The sequence below is a fragment of the Dipteris shenzhenensis genome, chromosome 33 (assembly GCF_047967505.1).
Source record: "Dipteris shenzhenensis isolate YYH24624 ecotype China chromosome 33, Dip_SZ_1.0, whole genome shotgun sequence".
Taxonomy (NCBI): Eukaryota; Viridiplantae; Streptophyta; class Polypodiopsida; order Gleicheniales; family Dipteridaceae; genus Dipteris; species Dipteris shenzhenensis.
Genome location: NC_141628.1, coordinates 24,512,596 through 24,530,762, shown reverse-complemented (window position 1 = coordinate 24,530,762; position 18,167 = coordinate 24,512,596). Strand labels below are relative to the sequence as shown.

The 18,167-nt window shown below is 46.7% G+C and overlaps 1 protein-coding gene across 1 annotated transcript in view; it reads right to left on the bottom strand.

Moving 5' to 3' along the window:
* The window catches only part of LOC147879863 (branched-chain-amino-acid aminotransferase 5, chloroplastic-like), a 59,895-nt gene that overhangs the window by 29,263 nt on the left and 12,465 nt on the right, over nucleotides 1-18,167 (bottom strand). The window contains exons 3-6 of the mRNA XM_087371452.1: nucleotides 11,953-12,127; nucleotides 11,664-11,840; nucleotides 11,443-11,574; nucleotides 1,590-1,688 (exon numbers count right to left, since the gene is read on the bottom strand). Of these exons, the coding sequence (XP_087227578.1) occupies nucleotides 1,590-1,688; nucleotides 11,443-11,574; nucleotides 11,664-11,840; nucleotides 11,953-12,127 (583 nt within the window). The remainder of the gene's footprint in view (nucleotides 1-1,589; nucleotides 1,689-11,442; nucleotides 11,575-11,663; nucleotides 11,841-11,952; nucleotides 12,128-18,167) is intronic.

Sequence of the window (18,167 nt, the reverse complement as noted above, 5' to 3'; positions counted from 1 at the left end):
TTTACAATTGAGACCACTCATATCGATGGTTCAGAGAGAGGAGCATGCGTATTCAGCACCTTTCTAGGGATGTGATCTACCGATAGCAATGTGAAGACATTTGAGTGGTTACAGGTAACCATGGGATCTAGGATGATTCGGAGCAAGCCCTCAGTCCCACATGAGATAGTACAAGCAGAGTTCGCCATGACACCACTACAAATTGATGCCATCTTTCAGATGGTGACTTTCATCCATAGAGTCTGGGAATTACCCGATTGGAGACTATCGAGGCTGGCTCTAGAGTCATCCAAACGACTAGCTGAGGGTGGGGCAGACACATGGTATGCAAGTATATCCACATGGTTTGCCAAACACGGGATTCAGATGGACAGGCTCCCCCCCTTTCAATATAGTTTGGCTGCACCCCCTGAGTCGATCCCACGAGATGAGATTAACCGTATCATACGGTTAGATCTTCTCCAGCTCCACACATCTCGAGCTTGGGGGGGAGATCAAGAGCTCCCCACCAAGAGAAAATTCTACCGTGACAATTTCCTGAATGTTTCAGAGGAGGGATTCATCGTCAGACCCCTATATCTCGAGGACAGAAGAGTCTCACATGCGCTGAGGATCGTCATTGGGCAGATGCGGTTTTCATCCCATCAACTGAGGATTGAGACAAGGAGAGCAGCACGTATACCTAGAGAGCAGCGGACCTGCACGCTATGCACATTGGGAGTGGTTGAGACAGAGGAAGCCCAACCTACTACGAGATCCGGGGACGATACCACTGCCTCTACCAGGACGGGAGTGGCTTTGGCCCACTATCACGCTTGATCCATTTCCATGACCAGGCCTGCATTGGGCTCTACCTGCTTGAGATGCGCTGACACAGGGAGACTTTGCTACGACAGATCAGGGAGCAACAGGAGGCGATCACACCACAGGATGCAGAGGCTGACAATAGACAGCGGCACGTCACAGATTTTTATGCATTCAAGTCAGCTCCAGGACACAATGGGGTGCAGGAGGAGGAGCTAGCTGCTATGCGGGCAATCTGGATTACCGAGAGAGGACTGCAGAGGCCACCCACGACACGGAGACCGCCCAGAGCACACTCAATTGAGGTTCGCTCTATCACATCTTTCCTCAGAGGGGACCACCTGAGACGAGGGGTCACTCTGAACATAGCTCAGCGGGTTCAGAAATCGAGGAGACCACGCCCCCCTCCGATGCCATAGTATGAGACAGCCAGACAGATTCAGATTCGAGACATTTTCACCACTCATAAACGAGCCACCCAACAAAAACTGATTGCATCCTAACACTCTTCCTTAATGTGAGCCACTCCATTCTGTTGCATTTGAAGGTTCCACTTGTATTTGTTACAAATCTCAAACACGTAACTAAACTGTCAACTGCAAGAAAGACAAAGGGTGGGTTGGTCATTGAGGAGAGTAGCTTTTTCAGGGCAATAGCTCAAAGCTACAAACATTGTAGCATCCTAAAGTTTCTACTAGAATATCATGCTGCTGCTTCAACACAAGCTCCAAAAGAACAAGGACGTTAGACCTGTAAAATATCAACAATAAGCAGGAAACACTTACCGAAGCATAGTTACCCACTGTCTTTACTCCTCCAGTGCCACCAGGAGCTGCCCGATGGTATTTTTTTTCCACCTTCAAATGAATAGGTGACAGGCCCCCCTGATGTCAAAAATCATGTGCAAATCAGGATTAGCAAAAACATATATTACCTTTCAAGGTTTCAACTACCCTGCAGATCATGTATTTTGACAAAATCCAACATCTAGTGCTGTGAATTCAGCTTTCACTTTGTCTCTAGGGGCTTGTCTCAAGATCAGCCACTAGACCAATAGGAAAACTGTCATCCAAGGGTAGGGCTTCAAAGATAAGCTTTTCTAAATAGCAGCAAAATCTGGCTGACAACAGATTGGCCTTAAGCACATTCTAGCAGCCATTTTGTTATAATTCCTATGAACCTGTCAAAAGAGTGTGTAACATGCACACGCACTATACGCACAAGACCGTGTGTGTGTGTGTCTCTATCTGCTGCCTGCCTGCCTGTCCGTCCGTCCATCCCAGGCAGAGAGACTACATGATAAAAGTGTGCTGTGGAATTCAAAAAAAGATGTAGTCATCTTTTGCTAAACTGGTGACATAGTCACAAGAAACGTCTCTAGAATTCTAGATTTTGCCAGGTGTTTCGCCTAGAAACGGGTTAAAACATGTATTTTATATGAATTATATATATAACATAAAATAACTATCGCCAGATTCGCTCTCTCTCTCTCTCTGAAAAGAGCTCTCAAATACACATACAGACTGAAATATAGAGCTTAGAAGTGAGCTGTGCAAAACTGTAAATAGAACTGTAAAGAGCTGCTGAAACAGTTACCCAAACCTTACTCCGTTTGCTGGTCCAACACCCTGCTGAAGGGCTGCATGTACTTATCCCACAGATGTCTCACTGATGGCCAAGGAACTGAAGCTGATCAGGGCCAGAAGAGGGAAGGCACAGAGAGTGTTCCGAAGGCTAAGGTAGGCTGAGGAAGTGCTGAAGGCTGGAGGGCTTCTGAATGAGGAAAGAGGGCAGCCAAGGGCCCCTTTTATAGGGCTGGCTGGGCCAACCAGCAAGCTGTAAACAGCCGACTGAGTCAGCTGATTTACAGGCTGGTTGGCTTGGTTCCAGCCTATAAATAGTCCCCCCTGGCTCATTTGCCAGTGGACTTTTTGGGCAGCCTTTGCAGGCTTCCTTTTCTGCTTGCCCTGGGTCTTCCTGGTCAGCCTTTGGGGGGCCCTCTGACCTAACTATGGAAACACTATCCTACTGTTCTCCAGTGGGTACCAGTGAACAAGACTGACTGTCTGACTTGACCTAAGTCTTAGAGACTGACTTACGTAGTTTGTGCCTGACTTTCCCTGGACAAGGGCTCACAAAGGGGTCACAGCATACGACAAAACTCCTATTAGGGAACTATTACACACTTGTCAATGTAGCCAGTGTGTCACATTCCACCCAAGTATGGGTGCATGTGACCAGATCTGAATACTCGGTAAGAGAACACCCAAAACTTTTCAATTGAGATCCTCAAGACATGTGGGAGTATAGCCCGGAGGATAGATGAAACTTTTCTCTAAGATGTGCAAGAGTGATATTAGAGTAGGAGTGTCAACATAAAAAACAACAATGAAATTAGCTCGTATATAGTATCTCCTTATCTCTTTTCGGCCCCTCTTAACTTCCAAACACCCCAAGCACTAATAACTCTAACCCCCTTCAACTTAGCTAGTTCCTAGCCTCCATTATAAGGTTTGATTAAAGACATTTTGCCCATGTTTTGAAGGTTGGGAAACTTGGCAATATCAAATAAGACTAGGTTTGGATTAACCTATATACATAGAGTTTGGTTAGTGACGTCTCGCAAGGTTGGGAAACTTGGCATTGCGTTATGTATACTTGTGCTCTGAATTTCAAATGGGACTAGGTTTGGCTTAACCTAGGGTTAAGGGTGTATACATAGAGTTTGGTTAGTAACGTCTCGCCCATGTTTTGAAGGTTGGGAAACTTGGCGTTGCATTTATGTACACTTGTGCTCTGAATTTTAAATGGGACTAGGTTTGGCTTAACTTAGGGTTAAGCATGCGTGCGTACATACGCATGTAGGTAGGTACTAGGTAGAGATACATACATACATACACACACACAAGTGCATACACGTACGCATGCACGCACCTCATACATACATACACACATACATACTTGCATAAGTACATGTGTGTGTTGTGTGGTTTTTATTATCACAGATGCTCCGTGACTTTTAGCCAATACTGTGTCTTGAGATTGTTGAGCGCCTCAAGGAGTGGGTTCTTCAATCGGCTGATCATGTTCGCCTAGCACTATCGTTAGTTGATATCACGGTTGCATCTTTGTATAGGGTCTTGATGCCTCCTTTATGGGTTTCCCTTCGTGCCAATAACTTCTGGTCTACGATGCGCGCCTCAAGATGGAGGAAAAGATTGCAGCAAATTTGGGCATCCAAACTCTTCAGCAAAGTTTTTCTTGTGGCGTGTTTTACTTGGGGTTCTTCCTTATGGAAAGAATTTGGCTCATCGTCATATCACTTGTCAACGATGTTGGTCCTTGAGGGAGTCTATGCCTCATCTTTTTTTGCATTGCCTAGATTCTCATGATTTCTTACTTTCCCTAAAGCAAAGACTACAAGCTTGTTTCCTCATGCTTGCTTTGGCAAGCAAGTTTGGTTATTTGGTTTTCATCCTGTGAGGGAGGGATATGATCTTCTCTTTTACTAGGTTCGTTACCGAGCGCTATGGACCTTATGGAAAGACTGCAATCATGGGGTCTTTGGTGATCCCTCATTAGCTAAGTATCAGTACTTTCGCAAGTCTTTACGACAATCACTTTATGATTGTCTACAGGTGCGGGATCTCGATTATCTTGCCTTCTTGTCATTTATTGCTATCTTTTGATGTTTGTAATTGGTGGTCCCTCTCTTTGGGACCGTTTCTTGTAATATAATGACAAATGGAATTCACCCAAAAAAAGAGAGAGTGTATTGTTAATGTGCGTAAATATACACTTTTCTTGCGGGACTCAGAACAAATTTCATTAAACATTCAAAGCTGTACCAAAACAAAACACCTACTACTCATAAACTAGAAACGTTGATGAAACAATTCTAATTGGCTAGAGGAAGGTCTGAAGAGAATACGCATCTTGGAGAGACTGATGCAATGATGAACGAAATACATGATAAACATCCACCAAAGAGTGCATGTACAATTGAATGTTATGGGTATGATATAATGACCACAGAGCCCAATAGCGACACCAATGAAAGAATTAAGCATAGTTTGGCCTAGAGGCATATCAACCAAACAACCAGAACCGCTTGCTAAAAGTGATCCTAGGAAAACGAGCATGAAGATCCGATCTCAGCCTAGGAAGAAAATCATGAGCGGTAGGACAGATCTAGAAAAGAGTCCCTTTCGGATGCGAACAAGTAGGGCAGGCCAAGAAAGCGATATGCTAGGCAGCCAAAAAATTTCCCATGGACATGCAAATTTCACCTTGTGAAGTTTTCGTCCAAGTTGCGCCCTGCTGATATTGCGATAATTCTTTCCATCTTAAATGGTGTGTTACCCTATCAGCTAGATTTAGATGCTCGTTTGGGAGAGACAAAATCGTTCAGACTTCACAAGCAGTTGTAGCTTGAATGAGGAGATTTTGGACTACCTTTTGATTAGCCTTCTCCTTTAGTGCTAGCCTTCGTCATGGCTGAGTCTGCCCTTCAACTTCGGAGAGCTGACAGAAACTCAGTACGAAGACTTTGTATAAATGGATGCTCAAGTGTGTGTGGGTGTGTGGATTTGTATTTGTGAGAGCATATTTTTATACTATGTGCTACACCCACCGTTGGGCGTTGATGACATCAATGGGGATGTCATAGTAGCTAGTCCTTGCTATGCATGATGGAGTTTATGGTTTTCAACCTTGTGAGTGACTATCATGAGATTGAAACTGCACTATGTTGTGTTTTTAGAAGATGAGTTTGGGAATGTTCCTGGATTCATCTAGGTACATGTGCTGTTCTATGTTGTAGATCACCTAGAGTTTTTTGTGAGTGGAAGAACATATTAGTCTAAATAAAATGTGCTTCCAACTCTTTGCTAAGCAGACTGTAATGTCTTTGGGAGGCCTCGCAGGCCTATGAGACAAAGTGCAAAATAGATGTAACTCATACAAGCCACAGTGGGCTGAAGCAAAGGGCTCGCTAAGACCCTTGCTGAGTGCTAAAGTGCTAATCTAGTACAAAATAGGAAAGTAGCAAAATGTCCTAGTATCAAGTGCTCAGAGCTAGTGCACCAACTGCATGTCTAGGCTCCATATACCCAGGTACCCTGGTGGCTCTTTGATGGGTCAAGAAAAGCTCACGTATCTACATCTGTCGCGATGTCTCCTGCGGCAATGGAGGGTGCAATCTCCTCGATCTTTGTATCCGATGGGCTACATCGAGAGTGATGCCTCGTCGCTAGCAGTCCCCTCTGAGGAGGGCTGAGATAGGTCAGACCTCGATCGTACGTGCTCTGGTCGCCTCTCGTGCCGTATGCAGTCTCAACGTGCCCCGCCTAACAACATTGTCGCGACTCCCACTACGGATCTACAATGCTCTCGTGTCCTCTAGCTCCTCCACCTCAATCTCACCAGGGACTAGCTCTGATGTGTAGAAGTCGATGACGCGTGTCTGTGCTCGGTCAGGCTCAGTGTCATGTGGCATCATCTCTAGCTGCTCCCTGGTCTGTCGCACTAGTGTGTCCCTGTTCGCCACATCTCAATCAAGTAGAGCCCGACGCAAACCTGGTCGAGGAAGTGGATCAGCCGTGTGAGCGGCCCAAAGCCATGCCCCTCCTAAAAGAGACAGTGATACCGTCCTCGTATCTCATAGTATACCGAGTAGACACACAAAAAATGCTTCTCTGTCTCGATCTCTCCCATCGTGCAAAGTCCACAAATCCGTTGCTCTCTAGGTATGCCTGTAGCTCTCCCTGCCTCAATCCTCAACTGGTGGGACGAGACCCGTATATGTCCGATGGAAATCCTAGGACCTGATAACAAGCCCATGCTCTGATACCATCAGAAAGTGATCATGGTAGAACTGGATTTTGGTAGGGAGCACCCGATGCCTCTCCCAAAAAGTCCGAGATGTATGGAGTTGGAGGAGGTCCAACCGTATGATATGGTTGATCTCATCATGTGGGATCAGCTTGGGTGGCGCGTCCATGCTGTACTAAAGGGAGGGCGCCTATCCCTCTGAATGCCGTGGCTATCAAACCATATGGACACACATACATATCTTATTGTATTAATACCACTCTCTGCCAGTCACCTGGATGACTCTAGTGCTAGCCTCGGCAGTCTCCACTGGGGTAGGGCCCAGACTCTGTGGAGGAATGTCACTGTCTGAAAGATTGCATACACCTATACGGGTGTCATGGCAAACTCTGCATGTATAATCTGATAGGGGACTAAGGGCTTACTCCGAATCATCCTGGATCCTGTAGCCTCTCAAATCTCTTCCAGTCTGTCGCTGAAAGATCACTCCCCCAGAAGGGTGATGCATACATGGCAGTCGGTCTCACAAGAGTGTCGAAAAGCCAGCCCTTCGTCTGGAAGTGTGCCTGAAAACATTGTCTCTCTAGTCGGGCTAAGGCACCTTGCCCTCGTGTGAGTCATGCTTTGGCGGCGTGGGTCATCGTGAAGATTGGCCCAGTGAACACTGCCCCCAAGTACGTGTAGGACTACACTATCTCCACTGGCTCCCCTCCATAAGTGAAACTATGTCGGTGGAGCACTACTCGGGATGTATTGAAGATCATAACCTTGGTCTTCCCAAGGTTAACTATCAGGTCCCTCTCTTTGCAAACCAACTCTAGATCCTCCAAGTGTTTTTGCAGTTTGTGGATGAAATAAGGACGCAACCGAATCCTAGAGAGCACAACATGAGAGACCCATCAACGTGTTGACCCACACATAAGCACACCAAATATCGCTTTTTACTCTTTGACTTGGTAAGACAGACAAAGGGAATCACAATGATGCTTGCAAGTCAAACAGCCCACAAAGGAGAGGGGCACAGGCACACTGCCCATGACTTTCTTGACCGATGCCAACCTTCACAAAAGCCATTGTTTGTTGAGCTGGATTTCGGCCTTGGAGTACCCAAAAATTTTTCTTTCCTCCGAGAGGGAATGGCCTTTGGAGACTTTTGAACACCGCCTTAAAGGTATTTGGTGAGCCAATTTTAGATCTTTTCCATATGAAGATCTACTTTGGCCTAGAAACTTTGGAGTCTTCGCGTGCAAGCTTGAGCCTTTGGAGTTTGAAATACCCCTTTGTACAAAATTATCACCTCTGTTTGTTAGAAACATGGTGAAGGGAGAGAGAGAGAGAGAGAGAGAGAGAGAGAGTTAGGGTGTGAGGAAATAATGCTCCAATGAAGACATAATGAAAGGCTCTCATTCATTCATCAAGTGTATCATGACAAGTGAAGTACAAGCCTTTATATAGGCTACTCACACACACTCTAGCACCTAGTGCATATGGGATAAGTCCCATGATGACACGTGGCACTCACACAAGACTCACACACATAACTTAGTACTAGATCACCTAGTACTACACACACATCACATCACATCACTCTTTGACTATGATATCTCCAACACTCCCCTTCAGAGCAAAGAGGTGTGAGATCCAACACGCAAGAATAGACCGATCCCCCCTCCACCGCAATACTGCAAAGAGCAAGTCCAACTATCCAACACCTCCTGTGTGATAGTGACTTCTCAGTCAGCTTGCGACCGGCAAGGGCAAACCATCACTCGTCATCCCCCCTTACTCTGAACTGGGTGGTGAATACCATCAACCAAAGTGAAACACAATACAAGCATTTTTTAGGGACAACCCACGGCAGAGTACCTCTTATTGACTCCAAATACATTCAATTTAGAGGGACAACTCAAGGCTAAGAACCTTTATGTGACTCAACACAAACACACATAGCATAGGGACCTAGAAAGCCCAACCCCGTTCAAATGGATCCTCGTCGTCAAGAGAGAGGCCATGAACCTCTACTGTAGCTGCATGTATCTCCTCTGGGGGCTCTTCAGGTTCAGCTTCGTCTTCAGCAAAAAGATTGGGATGATGCTTCTCTTGGTCCTGTGCTTTCTTCTTGAAGCAATGGGCTTCAATGTGTCCTTTCCTTTTGCAAAACCTGCAAATAATGTTCTTGTTGGTCTTCCATTTGCTTGTGGAAGCATATGCATGATCAATAGGAGAGGCAAGAGCGGCTTCCTTATTGTGACGATCCTTCTCAATGAGGAGGGCCACCATATCATCAAACGTGGTAGTGGCAAGACGAAGGATCTCAAGAGTGTGCTCAAAGCGAGAAATGCCATGCATACTCTTCAAAAGGACGGCCATCTTATCTTCATCATCAGGATCACTTTTCAAACTTGAGAGTTGTTGAACAAGAGATTGAAACCGGGCTAGATGATCACTCAACTCATCACTCTCTTCCATTTTCAGATCATAAAATTTGAGCTTCAAGAAGACTTTAGAGTTCGTGATTTTATTACCAAAGAAGTTCTCAAGGCGATCCCAAATCTCCTTAGCAATGGACTTGAAGTCCACATGATGAATGAGAGAGTCGGCCAAGCAAAGACCAATAAGAGCAATGGCCCTGGCATTCTGCTGCTTCCATAATTTACGTTGTTGCTGATCAGTTGTCTCAAGACGCTCTTCCTCAACAACATCCCAAACTCCTTCAAGCATCAGCAATAGTTGCATCTTGGTTTGCCACGTGGGAAAGCCTTCCCCCTTGAACTTCTCCACGAGTAGGGAGCTCGAAGAGAAGGAAGTCATGATGAAAGAGGGCTTCCAGAAAACGTGCAATAAGCTGAGAAGACCAGCAAATATGGCGGCTGGCAGAAGGCTCCAAAACACAAGCAGTCCTCACGTGGACAAGTCAGGTGAGGAAATGATCTTAGAGATTGCTTGGTCGAAGGCTGGAACCACTCAAAAAACTCCAGGCAGGTCCAAAAGCAAAGTCGACTGAAGTAATGCAGCTGTAGAAGCCTGTAGCAGAAATTCGATGGCTTGGTCTGCTCCAAAATGCACACAGCAGCATGTGGAGAGGCTGGAAGAGCTCCGAATTGAAGAGGCTGATCACCACGCAGCACTTGGAGGCAGACAGATGGTTGGTTGTAGGGCTGGAGTCGCTTGGAGGTGCCGACTATGAAGCAAAGATTGCAGCAGCAGCAGGTTGGCCTAGGGAATGACCCGACCAGCAGGTAGGAGAGCTACCAAGAGCACCTAGGAATGAAGGCGGCTGGCTATGGAGAAGAAAAACAGGGTGAAAACCAGGCTATGGAGGGCGGCGTGCAGAAATGAAGAGGCGAGGCAAAGGCGACTACAAGAAGAGAAGCAATGGAGGTCTGTGGTGCAGAAACCCTAGGCGGGATGAGCCAGCAGAAAAGAGAAGGCAGCAGAGGTGAAAATAGGGCAGCTGAGCAGATTTAGGGTTTCGAATTAGGGTTAGGGTTAGCTCGTGGCAGCTATGCCTAAGTGGCTCTGATACCATGTTAGAAACATGATGAAGGGGGAGAGAGAGAGAGAGAGAGAGAGTTAGGGTGTGCGGAAATATATATACCTTTGTAAGACTAGAATAAGTCCAATCATACAAATTTGGATTTTTTGTTGTTCTAAAGATCAAAAATCTACACAGAAAATAAAAGAGAAAATAAAAGAGAATATGAAAGAGAAGAAAAAAGAGGTAAACAAAAACTTTTAAGAAAAACAAAAGGAAGACATCTTAGCAAGCAAAGCAACACTTATGTCATCTTCAATGCCCAAGCATAAGTAGCTATACTGGGTTTCTAAAGACCCGCGGAGTCTCTTGGGCAAACCCAGTGCTTACTAGAATAATGATCCAATGAAAGGCTCTCATTCATTCATCAAGTTTGTACTTCAGTGTGAACAAGATCTTTGATTGACTGTAAAGACTAGCTGCGGGGTAGGGGGGGAATCCTTACAAGATTTTACAGCCTCATCAATTACTGCCTGCTAACCAGGCCCTTCCAAGATGTGAAGTTGGGCCTTTACTTCTGCTAGCTCCGATCGTAGCTCTCTCACTGCCTGCTGCAGATAAAAAATCTGATCCTGTTGCCCAAGGATGGACCGTTTTGAGCCTTCTTATTGGTAATTCCGTGCGTATGGAGATGGCTGCAACTGTAGAGTACCGAGTCCTGGTGGATGTTGAAGGAGTTGAGGGGGTTGAGGGGGACTTGGAGGAGAGGGTAGGCCAATCCATAGTTGGCTGTATGATGAACCCCCCTGGCTTAACCTAACCCCCGGGTTGGGTTGGGGGTTTAGCCCAACTCGGGGTTAGAGGGAATGTAAAGAGGAGGAAGGTAGGCTGGGCCATGCTTTGCTGGCCATATTTCCTGTTACCCCCTCGCTGAGCTAAACCCCTAGTTGGGCTGGGGGTTCAGCCCAGCTAGGAGAGGCTACAGGAGAAGGGGCGGAGAGGCTACATCCTTTTCTCTGGATATATTTATATTTATTTATTTATTTATTTTATTCTTTCCACATTCTTCCTCCTTTTGCTTTCAATGTGAGGATATCGCATCATATACATCAGTAGGAAATGAGGAGGAAATAGAAGATACTGTATCATGTACAATTTTCCCACATCCTCGCCGATGAATTCAATATGGTTAAAATGGTAGAAAAAGTGAGGTTTGATGTGGGACTGCTGAATACACTTTCATCTAAATATTCCATCAATTAAGGACAAGTTAAGCTTCCATAAATTTCTTGGAGGCGCAGCACAAATTGGAATGATAAGTAGCAACCCACCTTGAAATAGTTGCCCACTGGAGCTACAAATATCACAAAGGTGTACTCAGGAGCTGGAGCCAATCCTAAAACCGCACCAGTTCCAATTAGCAGAGGACGGATATAAAGAGAACCCTTCCCTGGAGGCGGTATCTGCAAAGAAACAAGAACTCTTGTACTTCATTGAGTGTCCCTTTACAATACATACTGATTTCTACAGTCTATATAAAAAAGGAACATACCCATCGCTTGTTGGCCAATACGGTTTGCTTAACAGCTTGAATAAAGAGATCAACAGGAACCATGGGCATACACAAACGATCTGCACTAGCTATCATCCGCATTGCATTCTCTTCAGGTCGAAACAACAAAACATGATCATCTTGTGTTCTATATGCCTTCATACCCTCAAAAACTCCCTGCAAATTGAAAGTAATTATTATCTACTACCTAATGATCATGGATCCAAAATTTAATGCCATTAAATTAGCTCTCCGGGTATTATATGAAGAAGCTTCTTTAAGCACAAACCTGTCCATAGTTCAATATTCCAGCAGATGGACTTATTCGCAATTGTCCAAGTGGCTGCATCTCTCCTTTACCCCAATCTCCATCCAAGCCACACTTAGATACAAACATGTAGTCGGTGTCATGGTATCCAAATCCCAAATTCTCGAAGTCTATTTCTACACTGGTGTTGATTTCCCTACAGATGCACGCACATATATCTTTATTCACTAGTCTTTATCAAGTATAACTAATAAAAAATGTTTCGTATTTTCCAAAAGCATAACAACAGTGATCTGACTAGGGATAAGACTTCAGGGGGGAGAAATATTTCCTCAGCAGGCAGAAAAAATGACAGAAGCACCAGCAGAAGCATTTACGTTGTTGCATGAAACCACATTTCAACTGAGGTAGGGACTCTGTATTCATATGACAAACCAGTAGATTCTCATACTAGACATCATAGCCTTGAAAAAAGGCACAAACTAACCCTTCACATGCTTAGCAGGTTCATTGAACAATGCAGACAGCACCGATACTATCCTTAACAATTCACTGGATTTTTTTCCCCGTACACAGATCTCCCAAAAAAGAACTGATCCTCCTGCTCGCTGCGCTCCCCCCTCCCAATTAGCCTCATTCCTCCCTCCTTCCGTCCCTCCGTTTCCTGCACCCTTCCCCCCTTTTCTCCGCACTAGCCCTCTTAGGATAGAGGTTTCCTTCATGATGCAGTAGGCCCGAAAGGTAAGCATTGAGCCCGCCTTGCCTTTGGCTCGCCATCACATGGACGAGGACTACTCTCCTTCCAACCCCCCTTCAAAGTTAAGGACATCCAAGGTTGTCGTGCAAGCTCCAACCCAATTGTTCTCCAAAAAACCTCCTAATCAGGTGAGCTGGAACAAACGCGGACTCCATGATCATGCGCAGCAGCAGCCACAGCAGATGATGCTTTGCCAGAAGTTGCAGAGGGCTGTGGTAGGACAGACGATGGATTTTCTTTTGGTTCAGGAGCATATGTTCTCAGCATCGGATATTATACGCCCGGAGTGGAATGTTTGCATTTCTGTCTCTCATTCAGTGGCCCCAGATGTGTTTGATCAAGATGAGCTTATCGCAAGTCAAGCATTTTGGATAACTCTTCGGATCGTTGAGTCCAGGATTGGGATTTCGAACGTTTACGCCCCTGCTTGTAGACAACAGCGTCCCTTTGGAGGCGGTTGATGGAGAGCCTCCCAGACGTTGACTCAGGGGTTATTGGAGGGGCCTTCAACAACCTAGAGTTTGAGGAGGGCAAGTACGGAGAAGCTTCTTTATTAGAGATGATTGCAGCAGAGAGGAGTACGCGGAGAGAGGCGGAGTTCTCTAGACTTCCTGGCAGCTTTCTTTTGGAGACATGACGGTCTTATTGAGCGCCTTGATAGGTTCTGTGTGCGAGATTGGCGATGCATAGAGGGGGAGCCACAGGTTTATCGGCAAGTACGACCATGTCTGACACTTTCTGATTGTGCTTCACTTAGAGCCGCCTCATTGCAAACTCCCTCTAAAGGAGTTTCGTATTCCCGATGCTTTGCTCCCGGAAAACGAGCAGCAGCAAGCCGTGTTTGAGATTTGGTAGTAGCCAGAGAGCCCATCTCGGAGTAGATTGGCCACATGGATGGCAGAAACGAACCAGAGGAGCAATGAGGAGCTTCAGTCCCAAGCTCTTCACGGTGGCACTCTTTGCAGGAGTGCGAGAGAGCTCTAAGACAAGATTTAGCTTCCATATAGCAGCTCAATGAGCCAAACCTAGTTTCACAGTGGCTCACGAACCATTGCAAGAGTGCGAGGCTCGCTAATTAGTTAGTACTTGTTTGGCTAGTTTGTGTGCTAGCCCAAGTACTCGGTTTTGGTGTTCCAAAACTTCTTTTAGATAGCTCCCTAGCTTTGTAGCTGGCTGTTCCAATAGATGTTTCAGGCTGCCTCTGCTGTCCTCATACCTTTCTCTGATGTGTACATAGGCCCAGCATCTTAGGAGTACATGCTGCCCGTGGGGCAGATTTTGCATATTCTTTCTTCTCTTCGGACCCTTGGTCTTGTCCACCTTCCCTTTTTCACTTCCACGTCATCTGGGCTTGTTCTCATTTTGCGTATTAGATGCCTTTTGAACATGGATGTGTCTTCTGCAAGGCATTTTTTGCATCCCATAGCTATCCATTGGATTAATTTGAACTGCATTTTTGCACCCAGGTCTTCCCATAGTTTCCTCAACAAGGAGATATGTCGAGCAACGTTTTCTTCTCACTCTTCTTGAGCTTGGTGAGTATAGCAAAGAGACAAGATGACCATGCATTTCTTTCAGACTAATGGCCCTTGCTCAAAAAGGACACAGATTCAGCCACTAAGGGATGCAAGCGGACAGATGCACTCACACCCCCAGCAGATTCTAGAGATGACCAGAGACTTCTATTGAGAAGCTATTTCAGTCTGAGGAGGTGCCCCCCCAGGTCCTTGCCGACCGACAGGCAATCTGGGCCCAATTCCCTTTAGTGGTCTCTCATAGTATGAGTAGACAATTAGGCGCCTATTCACTGATGAGAAGCTCAGGGAGGCCCTCGATGGCCTCCCACTTAAAAAGTGCCCTAGGGAGGATAGATTGACACCCTCCTTTAGGTGCTTCTGAAGCATACCCACGCCAAAGGGAGCACCTCCCTTCAATTTGCTTTTCATAAGGTTTTTGACACGGATTCCTTCCTCGGTCTTTGAGTCGAAGCTAGATGTGTTTGATCACGAAGAGGATGGCCAAGGGGAGGAGGGGGAGGTCTAACATCCCCAAGTTGGACACCGCTTACGAGATCTTAGCCAAGGTCTTGATTTTGCGGTTGCGGCCTCACCACACCGACATCATCCATGCACATTCACATTTTGTTCAGAAATGTAGTATGCCGGACAACATCTTTGCCTTTTTGGAGGCAATACATTAGTCCCATCCTAACCCTATAGAGGATGGGGTGTCGCCTATGTATGCAAGGTATACAGCCAAATGCTCATAGATGGTCACATGAGGGAGGCCTTTGTTCTGTAGAGCAAAAGCTCTGGCTATTTCTTGTGTTACCAAGCAGCAGGCGACGCAGCTTCGGATTCGTTGGGATGATGAGCTTCTTGACTCGGAGTTCGCAAGTGACATGATGTTCTTTGTGGAGGGCACCGTGGAGAGCGTGGAGGGGGTCAAGGGAGCCCTAGAGCCTCAAGGGCCAGGATCAAATGCACCAATTCAGTTGGCTTTCTTGAGGCGACTAAGGCGGTCCAAGAGAATCAGAATTGGGGGGCTGCACTTTCCCTTGGATTCCAAGATGGGCATTGATATCTCAACAGCATAGCACATGGCATGTACTGGACTCGGCCGAACTCTCTTTAGCAAACCGGGCCACCGTGGCCAATCAAGTCCTCCTGGTGACAACTTGGTATATAGCCTCGTGCTGGTGTTTTCTTAGAGGTTGCATGGGTCAACTCAAGCACCTAGTGTGCAACTTTTTATTGGCAAGTTGAGAAGGTGATTCCCATATTATCCTTACCTTATTACAAAGTGTTGGTAAACTGAAAAGAAAGCATGGAGTGAACACAAACTCAGAATTCTTGCTTATGGAATGAAGAAAGGTGAGGTCCTTAAGTAGGCACCTCTTACATGATCATTGACATCACTGATGACCTCTGAGCTCCACGATCATCTCCTCAATCTGCTCCTAGATTCTCTCAATCATCCTATGTGGCTTCTATCACCACCTAACTGTGCTTATGGGCACCTAACTGTGCCTCTAGCACACACACATAGAAACCAAGGTGTGCCTGAGGCATACACCTTGAGATATCCCAACAAAACCCCCCCTCAAGGAAATGCCTCAAGCTATGTCAAGGATACAGCTAGCACAAGGTGTCACATGCCATCTCATGGTGGTCATGGATCTATCAATGGCTAGGACCTCAAGCTAGCAAGGGTTCCCATGGGTGTAAGGTAAACAAAAGCGATACAAAAGACCTTCCAATGGTTATCTCCCCTGCATGTACATGCACACAATGTCTGCAGGAGGTACCATGGAGCAAAAACACATACACATGGCTTACATCATATGGTGACCAGAGGTGTTTACAAAACACAATAGTTTATTTCATTCATTTTGGAGAACTATCCAGGCTGAGTACCTTGACTCAACAAAAAGAGAGATCTAGAGCATACATGGAGATGATTCAAAAAGCATAATCTTCAAAGGATGCCTCATCTTGTGGAGGCACATCAACTGAAAGTAGATTGGCATTTTCTGACTTTGAAGTTGCTTCCTTTTTGGCTCTACAAAACTTTTCATGATGATTGTTTTTGCCACAGTGTTTCCATGGATTGATCTTGAAGCAGTCTTTTGAGAGGTGATTAGTCTTCCCACAATGATTGCAAGGTGAAAACTTGCCCTTCTGGATTTTTATGGCATAGGCTGTGTCATTGCCTCTCCGGAGTTCCATGTGCCTTTCTTCTTCTTGAAGAGCAGAGATAACACCTTCAAGATTAGGATTAGGAAGGTTTTTCAAAGTGGTAACAACATGATCATAATCTTCAGGCATACTCTTGAGCAATACTGCCATAGCATCATCTGTAGTGATAGGAGAGTTGATAGAAGTAAATTGAGTCATGAGACTCCGCATGTAATTGACATGGGCAGCCAAAGGAGTGCCACTAACCATCCTCAATTCAAAGAAACAATCTTAAGTGATGAGATGTGAGAGCTAGCACCAAAAATAATGTCAAGCTTCTGCCAAGCTTCTGAAGGAGACTCTAAGTCAGAGATGTGATGAATATAGTCATCTCCTAAAGCAAGAGCAATGATGCCATATGCTTTCTCCTCTCTAGCAGGATCTCTTGCCGGGTGTGTCGGAGCTGAGGATTCTCCAGCATTGGAGGCTGTTGAAGAAGAAGTTAAAGCCGGTTTGACAAGCCCCCAGAGGTTTTCCCTCATCAATGCAAATTTAACCTTCATCTGCCATGTGTGGAAGCCCTTACCATTGAACTTATCTATATTCAATATGGTAGCAATGAGAGGGTCTAACCCAGGAATTGGGCAGTGTCTTCTCTCTTACAAGGCTAGAAAAACAACTGAAAAGCTTCAAAGTATAAGCATTTAATGTAGCAAAGACTTGTGACCAAATTTCAATCAATGATGCTTTCACTTACATGCTTCACAGAGGTGGCTAAATGAAAGTTTTCCAAGCAAATCCAGGTGTAACAACTCAAAGCAAAGCTGTAGCCACAGTTGTACTGATGCTATTTAACACTTTAAAACATTAGAAATGCTAAAGTAGCATCCAATGTAGCATCAAACTCAAGATAGCCTTTCACACACGTCTATCCCCATGTAGACAGAGGGTTTTTTTTTCCCCGCTCCTACGAGCCCCCCTCCCTCCCTCCCGCAGCCTCTACCTCCCTACCCTCCTCCGCCCCCTCCCTCGCCCTCGCCCCCCCTCACCCTCGCCATACCCCCCTCGCCCTCGCCGTACCCCCCCACCCCTCGCCTCATCCCGCCTCCGCGCCCTCACCCCTCACCCCTCCGCTCCTCGCCCCTCGCCTCACCTCTCACCTCGCCCCTCGCCTCGCCCCTCTGCCCGCCCCTCGCCTAGCCCCTCCACCCGCCCCTCGCCTCGCCCCTCCGCCCGCCCCTCGCCCCGCCCCGCCCCGCCACGCCCCCGCCTCCCCTCGCCCCCCTCGCCCTTCCGCCCCTCGACCCCCCCCGCCCTTCCGCCCCGCCCCCCGCCCTTCACCCCCCCGCCCTCCGCCCTCGCCCGTCACCCCCCTCCGCCCCTCCGCCCTCACCCCTCGCCTTCGACCCCGCCTTCGACTTCCGCCCTCCGTCCCCTTCCGCCTTCCGCCTCCGTCCCCGCCTTCGCCTCCGCTTCCCCCGCCCGCCTCAATTCGTCTCGCCTCATCCTCTTCCGTCACACCTAGGCTCCATCCCTCGTCTCTCTCACCCCTTTTTGGTGGCAGCCTCTTCTTCATCGGAGGTCTCGCAGTTTGTCTTGGCGGTATGGCGGCTCCCTGCCCGGAACCGGAGGTCCAACCGGACCCTCCCTCTCCAGATGCCTACCGTGTGATCCTGACAGAGCAACAATCGTCTCGGGTACAACAGGTTGCCAATGACTTTGCCCTTACTTCCGTCTATGGCAGAGTCATTGGACACTCTCCCTCCAGATCAACCATCAGGGACTGGCTCCAGTCCACTCTC